The sequence below is a fragment of the Cydia amplana genome, chromosome 14 (genome assembly GCF_948474715.1).
Source record: "Cydia amplana chromosome 14, ilCydAmpl1.1, whole genome shotgun sequence".
Lineage (NCBI taxonomy): Eukaryota > Metazoa > Arthropoda > Insecta > Lepidoptera > Tortricidae > Cydia > Cydia amplana.
Genome location: NC_086082.1, coordinates 17,425,527 through 17,441,245, shown reverse-complemented (window position 1 = coordinate 17,441,245; position 15,719 = coordinate 17,425,527). Strand labels below are relative to the sequence as shown.

At 38.1% G+C, this 15,719-nt stretch overlaps 1 protein-coding gene and 1 long non-coding RNA gene across 3 annotated transcripts in view; both read left to right on the top strand.

Annotated features, from left to right (window-relative positions):
- LOC134654266 (uncharacterized) overlaps window positions 1–15,719 on the top strand; it is a 290,346-nt gene that overhangs the window by 134,563 nt on the left and 140,064 nt on the right. The window lies entirely within an intron of this gene.
- On the top strand, window positions 11,186–14,030 carry LOC134653869 (uncharacterized). Its single transcript, XM_063509232.1, has 3 exons — window positions 11,186–11,474; window positions 13,207–13,366; window positions 13,604–14,030. Exons 1-3 carry the CDS (start codon window positions 11,258–11,260, stop codon window positions 14,025–14,027), a joined length of 801 nt encoding a protein of 266 aa, XP_063365302.1. The 5' UTR covers window positions 11,186–11,257; the 3' UTR covers window positions 14,028–14,030.

The window sequence follows — 15,719 nt, the reverse complement described above, 5'->3', positions numbered from 1 at the left end:
ATAAGCATTGTTTCATCAATTAAATTTAAAAAAAATTAGACAGCTCCGGTCAAGGTAGGTAGGTAGGTAAGTAAAAGGTAGGTAAAATTACGGACAATATTTTAGCAAAAATGGCGTAAGACCAATAAATAATTTAAGTATGTAAAATAAACATTAAATCCTAAAGGACTGGGCGTGAAGCGTGAACTAGGTTAGTGCAAGATTATAATAATTATTGTTATTAATATCTGATTACCAGTAAGCAGTATTGATATAAACACTTAGTTAAGCATTTTATACCTGGATTTCTTAACGATCTCAAATTTATTTGTAAAAGTACCAGTAATTGACACATACGTATAATAAAAGTTTAAGTATAAAAGTCAACTATCATTGAACATTTTATTAGCATCATGCACTGGTACATTTACCCTAGATTTTTTTTATACTAGGCAATAAGCATTCTTAAAAAAATAACGAATCACTAGAATGTTTACCCTTCATTTTAAATAAATAACTCATTGAGTTAAGATACCACTAAAATCGGTTTTAGACTGAGTACTTACACTATTTTTCGGGTTCTCGTGTCTTCCTGTCTCTAACTATTAAAATTATTCATAACAATACATCGCCCTGAGAAATAGCGTGCTAACTATTAAACCATCAACTACATATATACATAACCTACCGAATAGTACAACACCTCCCAACTATGGTCAAAAACGAACTCGAATAACTTCGTTTCCTTGTGTCTTCTATTTGAATGACGCCGTTCTGAGACAACATATTGTCACAAATGCAATACATATAAAAAAAACTAAAATCACATTGGGTTTGATACTTCATTAGTAGGTATTGAACTTGTGGACCATACTTACAATTAGTTGTAGTATTGGACTATTTATTTGAGTTGTTAAAATTAATAAAATAGTCTAAAACTAGGTAGGTACTTACTTTTAAACTTTAAACCCTATAATTTATAATTTGTACATTAAATTACAACAGTGAAGTAAAGGAATTGAATAAAAAGAAAAGCGAGTATTGGCGCAGTTTCTCTCCCCCCCCCCCCTGCATCCCCCCGTTCCTGTCCTGGCTGAGACTATAAATACCTAAGTGGAGCGGTATCGGCCGATGACCTGCGAGCTAGATTGTGCTCGATGTATAGGAACGCTAGTTTGGTACTAGCAAGTACTAGTCAGAGCTACTTGAAGTCTAGTCATAGGTACACTTGTAGGTATTATGTAGAAGGCATATTCCATTATCTACTTACCTACTTTAAAATTGGCAAAACAGCTACCCCTATTCGTCCGACCAACATTTTTTTTTAAATAAATTGATGTAAAAGGATTGATTACCCTAGTAAAGGTTTCCCAAAAAATAGTTGATTAAAAAAAGGAAATACTTTTCTTCCTTACATATCGTTTACAAATAAGTATATTAGTTTTAATAACAATTTTTTATGTAGGTAAATAGCTTTGGATACGATGCATTAAAAAATTTCTATGTACCTTCCAATAACCAGATGGTTATAAATTACTTTGAAATTGGAAACAAGCATGAATCCCAAGAGATAAGTTCCGAAGTTAGTAATATTGTTGCCAAACAAAGCCACGGGACCACAATAACTTCGTTATACCCCAAGCAGGTGCCAATTGTACACGTTCCCTAATGACCGCATTTACACTGCAAAAGTCCCCGGATTCAAAAAAGTCAAGCAGGTAGAGTAAACCGTTTCTGCGAACGCGTAAACATCCGAACATATGTTTGTGACGGAACACAGCTGTTCCAAATTCCAACTAGCTTACTAGGTACAGTCAGCGTCAATAGTAGCGGTTCAAAAGTATGTGCGCGATGCTGCCCTCGAATACTTTTCTAAATAAAGACATATCTCTTGCGCTCAAAAGTATTTGCCACAGTCAAATTTTTCTAGTTATAGAGACATATCTCGATTTGTTAAGCTGGTAAATAATGGTAGAATACTTTTGACGCGTAGTCTGATCAGCGTGCGCGCGGGGCGCGCGTGGCGAGATTGGGCAGAGCAGCTAACGTAGTGCCAATAATGTAAAATATCGTTGTTTTTAATACAATTAATTTAATTTGAATGGTTCATTTTCCCGATTTAAGGCCCAAAATCCCGAAACATTGATATTTTTCCCGATAATAGCGCCTTTCGATCTGGCAACCCTAAGTCTGATCCGTAACTATTGCTGACTGTACCACAGTAACGCGTTAAACGTAGAAGTTTCCGATGTGGTAGTGCACAGCTGCGACAAGGTTCTAAGTTTGTGTTAGAATTCGAGGAAGATCAGCTGATGCGGTGGAGATTTATCGTTGTTCACTTTCGCCATGGTGCCGAAAGGACGCGCTTCGGCATCATGATTTATCCACTTACGACGTTTATAGTTTTTACACTTACGGCGTTTTGAGACTTTAGAGCAAGAAAAGTGGTTCCGTAGATTCAAAATGGCGGTATAAGGTGGACCAATCGCGTTACTTAGGTCGTTTTTAAAATTAGATACAAGATTACAGTTTGTAAAAGGCGTTACGCGTTGGAAGAGTCGTGTTACTTACGTCGTTGTGAGTAAGGAGGGAAGGACATTAATTGCGGATAGAAGCACTTCAGGCCATTAGTGATTAGCGAGATCGGCGGTTGGAGAGGAAACAGATGACACGGTTACCGGGAGGGATCCATTTGCGAACCGTGAATAATTACGAAACGCATGTGCATTCGTTACCGGTCTCTTGGTAACGAACGGGAATTACGGGCGACGTTCCACGGATGTTCTCGTATCTAAAAACCGGCCAAGTGCGAGTCGGACTCGCGCACGGAGGGTTCCGCACCATCAACAAAAAATAGAGCACAACAAGCGAAAAAACAAGCAAAAAAACGGTCACCCATCCAAGTATTGACCCCGCCCGACGTTGCTTAACTTCTGTCAAAAATCACGTTTGTTGTATGGGAGCACCACTTAAATCTTTATTTTATTCTGTTTTTAGTATTTGTTGTTATAGCGGCAACAGAAATACATCATCTGTAAAAATTTCAACTGTCTAGCTATCACGGTTCGTGAGATACAGCCTGGTGACAGACGGACGGACGGACGGACGGACGAACGGACGGACGGACGGACGGACGGACGGACGGACGGACGGACGGACGGACAGCGGAGTCTTAGTAATAGGGTCCCGTTTTTACCCTTTGGGTACGGAACCCTAAAAAGCAACTCCATCCTTATCCCTACCCTAGCCACAAGTACATATTATAAATACGAAACTCTCTACCTCTGTGACTCTGTCTGTCTGTCCGTTACCTCTATGGGTTGAAGTTTTTGTCGTCCTGTGTGCTAAATAAACATAAAAGCAGATACCATCGTGCACCGCCACGTAGTCAGTCATACATAGGTACCTATCTAAAATGTAATCAATATTGTGAAAACAACAACAAAACCAGTATCATTGTGCAGCTGTATTCAAATTCGGCAATTTAGTTAGCAGGTGTTGTCGAGTCGGTTTGCATCCAAATTGATTGTACTTAATGAGCGAATGTTGATTACATTGCACCTTGACTATATTCAAAAATATGTAGGTATACATTTTGAGACTTAGGGCCCGATTCGGATTTTGAACTAGACATCTATTAGACATCATCAAGATACGATAACGATAATTTTAAGATCTAGCCTTTCAAAATTGACATTTCCGCGATTCTGAAGATACTCTTGAACGATTTTCATAAGATATTATTACGATATTTTAACGTAAAAGTGTCATTATGCCCGAATTGAGCTGCAAAAGAGAACTAGTTGAAATGTAAACTACAACGTATCTAGTACATATCGTATCTTTCTCTAGTCTAGAACGGATCTTGTTTTCCGAATACCGCGGTTACTTATTACAATGGTGCAAATTTTTGATGCCTATCGAATTAGGTTAGTACATCTTATCTTTTGAAGCCGCATAGCTTGCGGTAGCCGAGAAGCATTGTTGTTCAAAATAAGACCTAATCTATAGAACCATAAATACCAATGTCACGTCACATAACATACGTCACAGTCACGGCTGGCATCAGCTGTTTATTGACGATGTTTTTTCAAAATCAGACCGAATCCACATGACAATAAAGACCAATCTCTCGTCAGCAAATACGCATTACGTCTGGCATCAGCTGTTTAGTGACGTGTGCGCCGGCGCATCCGTTGCGGTACTTTGATAAACACCCTATTCCCAAAATTCCACCACAAGCTAGCTAGTATAACTAGACCTTCAGATTGGTAAGAAACATCTATGGACACAGATCAGATTAAATTGGTAATGTGAATAATAATAAAGAGCCTGATGGTCTGTGGAGCGAATCCTGCCGGTATAGAACACTAATGAACTTCCTATGGAGGAAATGACAAAAAACCCTTCGGTAAAATGTGCCGTAGTAGCACTAGCACTAGCAGTCGGGAACCGCGCGTCTAATGTGTTATTTAAAGAGTTTAAATCTGACAATGGGTGATAAACAAAGACGTTAGGTATATGTTATTCATTATAGACTATGGAAATTGGCAATGCCATCTTAAATTAATTCCTGTTTATTAATGTCAGTATTTATCCACTGCCATCTTATATGTAGTTCTTTTTAAAAGTTTCAAAACTTTAACCTAGCTTAGTTTATTTTTCTCTAAGACGAGAATCGTACATAGATCGATAAACGCCAAACGAATAAAATATTGTATGGCAGCATTTGGCAGCTTGATGTGATGGCCGCTCACAATTTAGACAAACAAAGATGCCAGAAAAAGTCACGTGACTATATTGACCATTTCCATTCCATGGTACTTATTTAAGTTTCGATTGGCGTTTTCTATTTACGATTGTCATCTTGGCTAGGCTCCCATGCAGCTACGTCGAAATGGTCGGATAGAAAAGTTATTCCTGAAAAACATAATTGGATTGGATTCTGAGTCTGAGGGCCTAACAGTGAACATCGAAAGTTAGTCATCTGCTTCTAATGCTTCTATCCCCCTTGCATATTCGAGCGATATAGTAAGATATCAAAATTCTAATAATTTTCGTTGTGCGCGGTACCCTCTGTACACACTTCAGATGTTATTCATCTCATTGACTCTCATCAATGGTGTTGTTAGGTGTATTCAGCACGCGAGAGCCAGGTGTAGCCGTATGGCACCAAACACCAAGGGTTGTAACAATGGCTCCCTTCACCTTTATACCGTCAATTTGTTACGATACTCCGATGGACCATTACGCAGTACCCGTAAATTTAAGACGCACACACCAGGGTGGTCGCGGTGTGTACAAATAGATTAACGACTTCCGATTCCTTGTACTAAGTTGATATTTAAAAATGGCCTAAGAAAAGTAAGCTTTAAATAATACACTTTAATGCACATAAGAGGTCTGTCTTCCTTCTAAAAGCAATAAACGAATAAATAGATTATACCTACTTATATTGTAAATCTAAATCAAACACGACGTAGAAAGATATGCCTTCAAATTAAACGGTGTCGACAGTCAGCAGTCTTATCACTTATGAGCGATCTCTTCCCCCTTTACTGGGATAGTAATTATTTCACGTCCAAAACTGTTAACATTTGGGTTGCCATGCCAGAATTTTAGGTCCTTTGCCAAGAATGCGAAGAACTTGGTTGGGGAGTTTTTTTAAACTTAACTAACCACTAGAAGTTAGCTAAAAGTGTAAAGTCGTGTAGACTGTAGAGGAAAGGATAGGTTATGCTATAGCTAATACAGCATATGGCTAGTTTAGGAGCTAGTGGCCCACTGGGTCATGTTTGGAGAAATAACCGTCCAGAAAATGTCAGGATTTTTAGAGAGATGTCTAAAGTTCCAAACTTTTGTTAGGGTATTCCATTTTATATATGACAACCCCACATCCAAGAGACAGCTTTAATCTTTCAGTGTCTTCTTGATGAAGATGATTTAAAATTGATATCTACGACTGCAAATGCAACTTAAGTAATATTGTTCTCTTCGTTCGATTGATCGAGCAATCTAACGCAAACTTCCCTTAATATACATTTATCGATTGTGCTCCGTCAAATTGTAAAAAAACAATCCCGTCGAAAGGCACTAGATTAGCGGACACGGCAGGCAGCGTCGACAAAACGGCAAACGTCGGCGGCCATGATGGATGACCGGGGGCGAGATAATTACTCGCACCTTCCTCTAGAGAGCCATTGAGGAGATTACTCTGTGAACGTATGACAAAATATATGTATGGATGCTTTATAATCCCATAAATAGGCAAGGATTATGTTATAATTGAACTATATGAGGTGAAGTCTTTTCACTCCGCCAACAATCCGAAAAGTTGTGATATTCTTCTATATAGATACTTTAAGTACCTACCTACGACGCGGCTAGGTATATCTAAATACACTAAGTACATAATCACTGTCAAGCCATATACCTACAGTTACACAGACTTACGTAGGTACTCCCAGCATATACAATTTAACGTTCAACCCCGGCTAACCGTTCTTATACTTTCTTCTAAAAGAATTGACCAGAAAAACAAAAGATATTATATATTTGTATTGACATATGTTTATTAAACTCATCTAACTACAAAACAGATTGTAATATTTGTAATATAGGTCGGTATTATTAAATAGGTAACGGGTTCGGTCGTATGTCCCCGTCTACTGTTGCGCCGAAGCTCGTTTTTCATACGTTAATTATGGCACAATGCAAATGAGCTTCATGAACTGTTGACTTGACGTTGATACACCTTGTCCTTTCTGGAAAGGTGTCTGCACAATTAACACACCTTTTGTACCTACAATCTTTTGTGATCTATGATCTACATGACACACGCGCCTACAAGGTGTGTTGATGATGAAAAGTACCTATAAAAGATTACATTTTGAAGAATTGTAATAATTTAGATCAAATTTAATTTCATAGTTTGAAAGCTGTTTCTGAGTTTAGATGCCGGAGGGAATTCTATTTTATCTTATTACTAGGTTAGATTAGATTATTTATTTCATGATAGACAATTACATAGGTAATAAGTTTGCATTAATTAATGTCAAAAATATATGAATATCTATCATGATCGTCAAAATAAAAATGTAAATAATAACAATACTAATGAACTAAAATTATAGCTCCAATAAGGATTGTCAACATTATTAGAATACGAGTAAGTAATAGGTAAATACTTACAAATCCAAATCCAATAGTAGTAATTAAGTACCTAATGTTAATACGAGTCGACCACTATTTAAGTCTGTGGAGTCGACTATATAGATAGCTGACACAAGACTCACAAGAGCGATTGAAATTATTTTGTCGATCCCACTTTCGTCAACCCATGTTTTTTTTTACAAAATTATGGTTTTGTTGCAGAAGTAACATAGGTACAACATAAATAAACATTTCGACCGTTTATCGAAAAACCAAACGACTCTACACTAAACAGCGCTCACTCCAAAAAGTCCAAAATTTAACTTTCGCTTTAACTTCCTTTAATGATAATTGCTCGAAAAGTTTATTCTTATAATAAAGTCTCCTACCAAAATCGCAAAACAGGGAAGGAGTCCGATTCAGATTTTAATTACTTGTTATGGTTTTGACATGACTGACGATCGTCTTGATACATACTACATATATGAAATATATACCTTGCCGCGTGCGCGACCTTCGACGTGGTAGCAAAATAAGATGAAAACCATAACAAGTTGTTAAATTTGAATCACGCTCCGGGGGAGTACCAACTCCGCCCCTCGTCTAATTGAATAGTCCGGCTTCTCAACTCAGCGACTTTACGGCTTTTAAAAAACCTCTTATCTTTATGCATAACTCCCGAACTTACGCAATAAATTCGCACTTCACTGCCAAAGTTGGGAGCGTAGACGCACGATCTTTTTATCGTAAATTGGCATCATTTTTACGAGCACATCCCCGGGGCTGGGATCCGGGACATAACTTGAGTTAATTGGCCGAGGCAGCTGTCGAGGGTTGACCCTATTCGTCTCATAACTCGCGCCGATGATCCTAAAAACCCTAATGCTTAGAACGGAAGTGAACATGGATGTTTAGAACTGAAGGTAAAGGCTTATTGTCGTTCGCAGCTTGACGCGTGCCAGATCATAAACCATAACACACTTTGGAAGTATAAAAGACTACACGAAAGATGTAGAATTGTTGCACAAAACGGAAGGACAAGGTGTACCTATTGATCAGTCAAAATTCATTCAGGAAACATAATTGAAATTTAGTAATCAAGGGACGAAACGTGTTCCACAGTTTGTCAAAGCAGGCAATGCATCAGCTTGAAAGCACGTGCCGAAATGTGTGCCATAGAGCACCGGTTAAAATAATGATCTCAGGTAGAATGGTCTTTAGTTCTTTTAGGGTTCAAGTTAATTTGGTTGTACAGTATTTACTTTAAAGTCCACTGTAAAAGAAGCTATGCTAATTTAAAAAAATACAACAATTAATATTCCAGCTAATAAACAAGATATATCCCATCCCCGGACAATCAGTCAAAAGTTATGATACATTTGCACTGTGTCATAATACACATAATTATGAAATGAAAAATGTGTTTCATTGCAAGTGTCGTCGTTTCGATGGGGACGAACCTTCGTCACAATCTGGTTTACAGTTGAGTGAGTTTCGTGGAACATATAATTCATTCTAATTCACTTACACTGAGGGGATCTGAATTTGAAGGACTTTTGTTATTCTGTTGTTTGGGCAAGTTTTTACATGAAAAATTATAGAAAATTGAAAGCGCCACCGTGCTGATAAATATAAGTCCGATTTTCCTATTTTCATTTGGTTATTTTTTTAAACAAAATTATTAAATTTCGTTCAGAATTTATTAGAGGATGAAACTAACGTAAATAACTGAGATAAAGTTGATAATTGACATATAATACATGTCTTCTTAGATTTTTTAAATATTGTACACCTATGAGTGATTTACTATGAATATTTATTACAGAGTGTTTGGACGGCCATACGATATCAAACGGCATCGGAATATAAAACACGACACATTATCCGACCCCACCATTTTCGTGCTATCTCTAGAAGCGTTGACAATCACCTGAACCTCATTTTTCGTTTAAATAACTTTCGCATTGAGCGTTCCGTTTTACGCCCGGCATTACCTTGAGCCTCGCTGAGAAAATAAACCTTCTAGTTCACAAAAAACGCCCCTGGCATTGTAATTCGCGTTTAGGATTCCATCATACGATAGAGAGTACGGTAATAAAAACAAAATCACTCTAAATCCTACGCTTTATTTATCTGTGTACTATCTTTTAATTAAATAACTCTATCTCAATGTAGACCTTCCATTGCTGCGTCAGGCCCACGCCAAGTAAGGAGTTGGTAAAGAAAACGAGTAATGTATGGTATTGGCGTTGTAAAAGTCGTTGCTAGGCGCGTCGTGAAATGGCCTTGGGACGCGATGATAAGGGATGTCATTACGATCCCATACCGAGTCGATCGCTCGATGGAAACAGCGTACGAGTGTCTTAAGATTACTATTATTTGATAGGAGTCTCGAGGTCTTACATTGTAACCTAAAACATGTAAGCAATGTCAATATACCTACACTAAGAACTGTTCTACGCTAACAATAAGCACTCTTGCTGTTTTGGAATTCGCTTTGTGTAAGTACAAGAGCACAGGAGATAGAAAATGTTGATGTCACTATTGCAAATACATACATACTAGCTAAATACATACTAAACTCTAACTTGCTTTAGTTGTTACAGTTTATTATCGTAAATTGTTTTTTGGGTCAGGCAACCAAAAAACAATACAAATACAAAACCACGACTCTACCAAAGTACATGCGGTCCTTAGGACTCTAATAATTTTTTAAATGAATGAATATATGGACATGATGCTTTACCTATATCGCCTTGGGTAATATGAGAAAAATAACGTTCGTAATAGGTCACACAAATATGGGTACCTAAATTTATGGAAATTTCCACGCACAACCAACATGAAAAGTTCCATAAACAAAATGAGTTTTCATTTTGCAATGTAGAACAAGCAGAACGCGCTGGCCAACTAATCTGAGTTTACATTTTGCAGTACCTAACAGTAAGTAGGTACTGTAATGCCACGCAACGCAACATAATTTAGAGATTTGTAGTTTATTCCGTGAAACTATCAAACGAAGATTATTTCTAACCATCAAAACGGGAACCATTCACTATTAGGTCTATAATACTAGTATAGTTTATAGTAAAACTATCAAATGAAGTCCTCATCTTAGCTTGGATTCTTTTGTCCGTAAAAAACCGGCCGCTGGCCCCGCCCGCGACCGATCGATTTTATAAAAAGACTTGCCTTCGGACTTTACGTCTGCGCTCTTGCTTTCTCGCGTGTTCTCTCCCTCCTGCTCACACATAGCAGTTTACCACGTGGTGGAATGAGATGGTGTTTGTGTGCTTGTTTCGCGCTGCGCGTGTGTGTTTGCCGCCATGCGCGCCGCCGTGTCCGCGCCGCGACTTGGCCGCGAAGCGACGTCCATTTTGTTCGCCGCGTTTTTCTTGAAGTTTTAGCGAAGTTTTGATCTAATTAGTAGTAAAATCTAGTGCCGCGATTTAGTTTTAAAGCAGTTCCTAGTTTATACTAAACACAGTTGGTTATCAAAGTTCGTCTTTCGCGAGTATTAACTCATCGTTGTTCTAGATGGCGTGACATTAGCGAGGTCTTACGGTATATTTTTGTAGAGCGCTTGGACAACTTTCTCTTGGCGCGCTCACTAGGTGGCGTTAGGAGTTACGCGGGAAACAAATAAATGTAGAGTCCGTCTCTAGCTAACTTTGCACCGACTTGAACAGAACATAACATTGAACAAGTTTGGGAGTGTTATTCATTATAAACGTCGTATTTTCTTAGAAATTTGACAATAATGATGACAAAACCACACTTTGTCACTGCAAATGCCAGTCGGACCGAGATAACTATGCAGAGTTCCGACTCTATACACTTAAAAACTTACATGATGTTACTAACTGGACCAATTTTATTGCTTATTTTTTTATGTAAGTAATTAGCTAATCATAAACTTCGCTCAATAAGCAATATAAATAGGTATAGCGAAATATATTTGTTCTTAATTTCTGTGAGAATTTGTTAACTAGCGCCATCTACAACAATTATGTTCATGCGACTTATGGACATCTTATCTTACCATCCCGGTTGCATCACAAAGGATCCTCAATGTGGATCGTCAATCCTTACTTTTTTCCCCATTTGAAGTGAAATAGTGACCTAAATGAACATAAAATTGGCAAAAATGCCAAAACGCCGAGCGGAAGAGACTCCGGAGGTCGGCAGACTGGTGGACTCGAGCCAGGCGGATGACAGGCGGATGATACAGCTGGTGCGCGAGCGCAGGCTTCTGTACGCCAGGAACAACATGCCGGTGGCTTCCTACTATAGCCAGGTGAAGCAGTTGTGGCAAGAGGTGGCGGACCATATGGGGTGGACTGGTAAGTAGGACTGACAAACCATATTCAGGTGACCCGTGTTTCGATAACAATTGTTGCAAATGAGTGGTCAGAATAATTTGGAATTGTGACGAGTGTAAAAAGTCTAAGTTTTTAAAGTGATCCCTGGGTTGGTACCTACATAGAGTTAGACCAAGCTTAGTTGGCAGCGATAGCCCAGACTGTGCACGTGTTATTTTAAACGTCAAACCTCTGAAATTATGACGTTTAAATTACACTTGCATAGGGCTATCAAAATCGCTGCCAATTTAGTTACGGTCTGGCTCTACATATTGTCTGAAATGGGAAGTCAAAGATTTATAGGTGTTGGAGGACCATTATAAGTTGACACCTAGATCAGTACAAAATTGTTTCAAATGGGAGGTCAAAATAATTTGGGGTATGAATTATGCCATCATTTTGAGCAGATAGCTAATTACTGATAAACAGTTACACATTATGTGATAAGTAACTATGTACCTACTTGTATTGTTGTGTTTTGTAAAATTCGTATGGACATGAGTTCAATGCCCCCCTTGAGCCGATTTAAATTCTTTACTCATTCTACCATATATTAAATACCTATGTATTATAATAAACTAGCTTTTCCGGCGAATTCCTCTGCTAAGAATTAGTAGACATAAAGTTCCGAAATGGAAAGAAAGAAGGGAATATTAAAAACTACATAAACTATAGGTATGTGTACAGTTATACAGTAACCTGCAATAATATGTATATGTTACTCTCCGAAGGCCGCAAAAATATATGACACGCTCTTATGGTTCTACAAATAAGATCGTGTCAGATATTTAGGCGGTCTTCGTTGTAATGTTGTAACATTTTATTGCAGGTGACTGTACCTATCCGTTCTTGTTTTTGGAACTCATAATATATCCATACCTACCATCACCTAAATAGGTTCAGTTTTAATCATAAATAGGTATGGTATATAGTAACAGAAGATAGACAGCTACCCTAGCATTTACAATGTATTGTATTAGGTTGGCAGGATTGGTTGTCTAATTATTGGATGGATGGATAGTTGTAACTAAACTACGCGGGAAAAAGGAATTTAGGTATAGGTAGATGCAATTTACCACGACGAATAATTTCAGTACAACCTGGTTTAGCAATATAAGTAGGTACTATTGTCCCGGAAATTAATTCTTTAGAGGGTGAAATTGGAGGTTGTAAATTGTCTGCCAAATGGGGTGCAATAGCGGGGGAGATATTGAAGTTCGGAAAACTTGGAGATTGTGTGAAAAGCAGGGTACCTTATTAGTTATTAATGTGGAATGGATGGAAGTACCTAAAGTAAATTAACTCTTCTCCATACAAACGTAGTCCCCATTTTTCATGTCCCCATGGTCGAAAGGTTTCCACCTAACTCTTATAATACCTAAAAAAAGTCGAATGAAAGGCATAGCTATACGTACCATAACTATAATTTAATAGAGGGCGTAAAACCAGGAAATTAGAAGGAACAAAACATATGAAACTTGCGACAGATGTGGCCGTCGAGCGGGTTTTTACCTTTTATCTCGATAACTCTGAAAATTATGGGAATACGTTTGTATGGCGAACGCGAAGCAGTCGTCCACTATCCACTGAAGTGTAAATAAAAGTATTATTATTGGTTTACACTTTCACGAACTCTCCAAATAGCTTTCAGCTTTTTCTTGATCCATGCATTTTTCTGTGTAATCAATAATGGTGTAATCGTTTGTCTGCGCAGTGGCCGACGTTCGTCGCAAGTGGTCCCACATCCGCAACTCGTACTCCCGTCACCTCAGGAACGAGGTCAGCGGCGCCGTGACGGGCCGAGGCCGGATGGTCTCGAGGTGGTACCTGGCTGATGAGCTGGACTTCCTTAGAGACCACATGGCGACTGACGTGTGAGTATACCTGTACAGTATCTTTTAAACTATCCCTAAATGGTATCAGAGGGGTTGAACATATCATTGCAGAAAAGTTAAAATGTTGAGTTCATTTACATTCAAGAGGTTACGCCAAATTTGTAAGGTAATTTTATCTTGCACTAAATTCATTAGTAATATTTAGTATTAATGACATGTTTCACTCTATAACATTCATTCTTGTACTATTGTTTAAACAATGTTTGTCTGTCACAGGCGGCCATCTCCCTGGGCCCCGACCTACCCCGACGCCGAAGGCAGCTCCAGCGACCACGTGGACATCAAGCCCTTCATGTCCAGCCCTTGGCTGGCCCTGGGCCAGAAGTTCGAGGTCAAGCCCGAACCTAATGAGGACTCATCCTCCTCCCTATCCTTCGGGCCTGACGACACCTGCTCATACTTCCAGTTCTTCAAAGGAATTTATAATGACTACCAAGAATTGCCTCTGAAAAAACGAAGACTCTTTAAAAGACAATGTTTGAACTTACTCCATGAGTTGTTAGATGATGAAGAAGGTCCGATAGTGATTCCTGAGTGTGTTCAGAGTGAGGATCCTGTAAATTTGTCGACGGGGGACGATGAGGACGAAAGGGAGAAGAAGCCTTTTCTTCCTGAAGTTTCTATCTTGCCCACGAAATAGTAGAAACTTTAAGACAGAAGTAATTACATTATGTCGGCTTTGGAAAGGGTGTAGCACACAGCTCGATAAGAAAGATGCATGCTAAGACAATATCTATATTGACTATATTGATCTCTTTATGAGACCTTTTTTATAGAGACCATGCTATAGGAGCATCCATCGGAAATTATCCCAAGAGCGAAGCATTTTTATTAGTGCGAGCATTTATATTGACGTTCCTATTGGTGGACATGTTCCTCGTGCACTATTCGTCTACCGTCATATATGGTGATAGTCTTATATTAGTGTCATCATGTGATAAAATTAATCCAAGCATTCAAGCGTAGCATTGAAGTCAGGTTTAACTTAGCTTGGACAATGTTTAGAGACTAGAGAGTGGTATCAGACTTTGATTAAATGTCTTAATACAAGCTAGACTGTGATTCGTCCTTCTTAGTTTCAATCGAACTTTGAGCAGGGGGTATTCGGTAACTTAGCATCGTTCTGCGACGAAGTTGGACGAGAGTGCTATTCGCTTCTAATTGGCTGTACCTACTTCGATCGACTAATGACTTTCCGTTCGTAAACCTTACTGCCAACGACAAATTAACGATTGGTCAAGAGTCGATACAACTGAGAAATGTGAAAGAAAGTGTTGTATGTGAGCTTTAGCAGAGAGATATGCTACAGAGCTAAAAGTCAATATTTTAAAACTAGTTCTAAAAAGAAGGATCTCAATTGGATTGTATGCTTTATGTTCACGGTTAATAGATTCCTAATAAATATAGAAAAGTTACTGTCGAAATGTATGTTAGTATGTTACACATAGTTTTATTGCTGGCATACCTACGTCTTTTCATTTGCATGTCTAACCAAGTAGGTACTTCTTGAGCCCTTTCTTACTCGATGTGTTTGTGTTTTTCTATCGAGGAGGACCATTTGCTATCGTAGTTTTTCAGAGTTAAAAATCCAGCTCTATGTTTGTATTGTATATTATTTTGTTTTTATCGATCGGAATTAAGAAAGTACTTACTCCAAATTGCAACTAAATCAGAAACTAGGAAGTGTTTCAAATTTAAGTTACAAAATTTGAAACACAAGTAAAGCTAAGTAAAAGGTGGTAAAAATTGAGAAAATTGAGCATTTTAAAGCGTTGTTTCGTCGTTATACTCAACACCAAATAAGAGATCCTTAAGTTTTTTTATGTAAGTATGTACACTTTTTCTTTAGCACTGTAGTATACTTCAATCTCTAGTTTAACGAACTGTAGATACCTATATGTATAAATTTCGTTAAATTAAATATCTCAAGCACACTTCCTTTAGTCTTAATTAGTACAATTAAATTATCTTCGTTTTGTGTTTCGTATAATTGTATCTCAAAATAAGTGGAAAACGTTTAATTGCGAAATACAATACATTGTTTTCATTGTGCGTGTTTCAGTCTCCCTTTCCTAATTCTGTCGTGTACTTTTCTTTGGCACAGTTAACTCAATGTATACCTTATTGCAAGAAATTAAGGTTGAGTATTGGTTGAGTATCTATTAATGCCTACGGGAAAAAACATACATTGCACGGATGTAAGGATGCTGTTCCTAACGGTTACCGAGGACATAGCTCTTTTTTTAAATCTTCGGTGGCAAACAAGCATACGGCCCGCCAGGTGATAAGCATTCTAAGAAGTCTAAGAAACCTGGTAATAGTGTGACTTGCT

What these genes read in the sequence shown, in the direction of transcription:
- LOC134653869 (XM_063509232.1), top strand. Translation starts at nt 11,258, where the DNA reads ATGAACATAAAATTGGCAAAAATGCCAAAACGCCGAGCGGAAGAGACT. An exon ending in GGACCATATGGGGTGGACTG is followed by an intron (nt 11,475 to 13,206) that starts GTAAGTAGGACT and finishes TTGTCTGCGCAG; the next exon opens with TGGCCGACGTTCGTCGCAAG. An exon ending in GACCACATGGCGACTGACGT is followed by an intron (nt 13,367 to 13,603) that starts GTGAGTATACCT and finishes TGTCTGTCACAG; the next exon opens with GCGGCCATCTCCCTGGGCCC.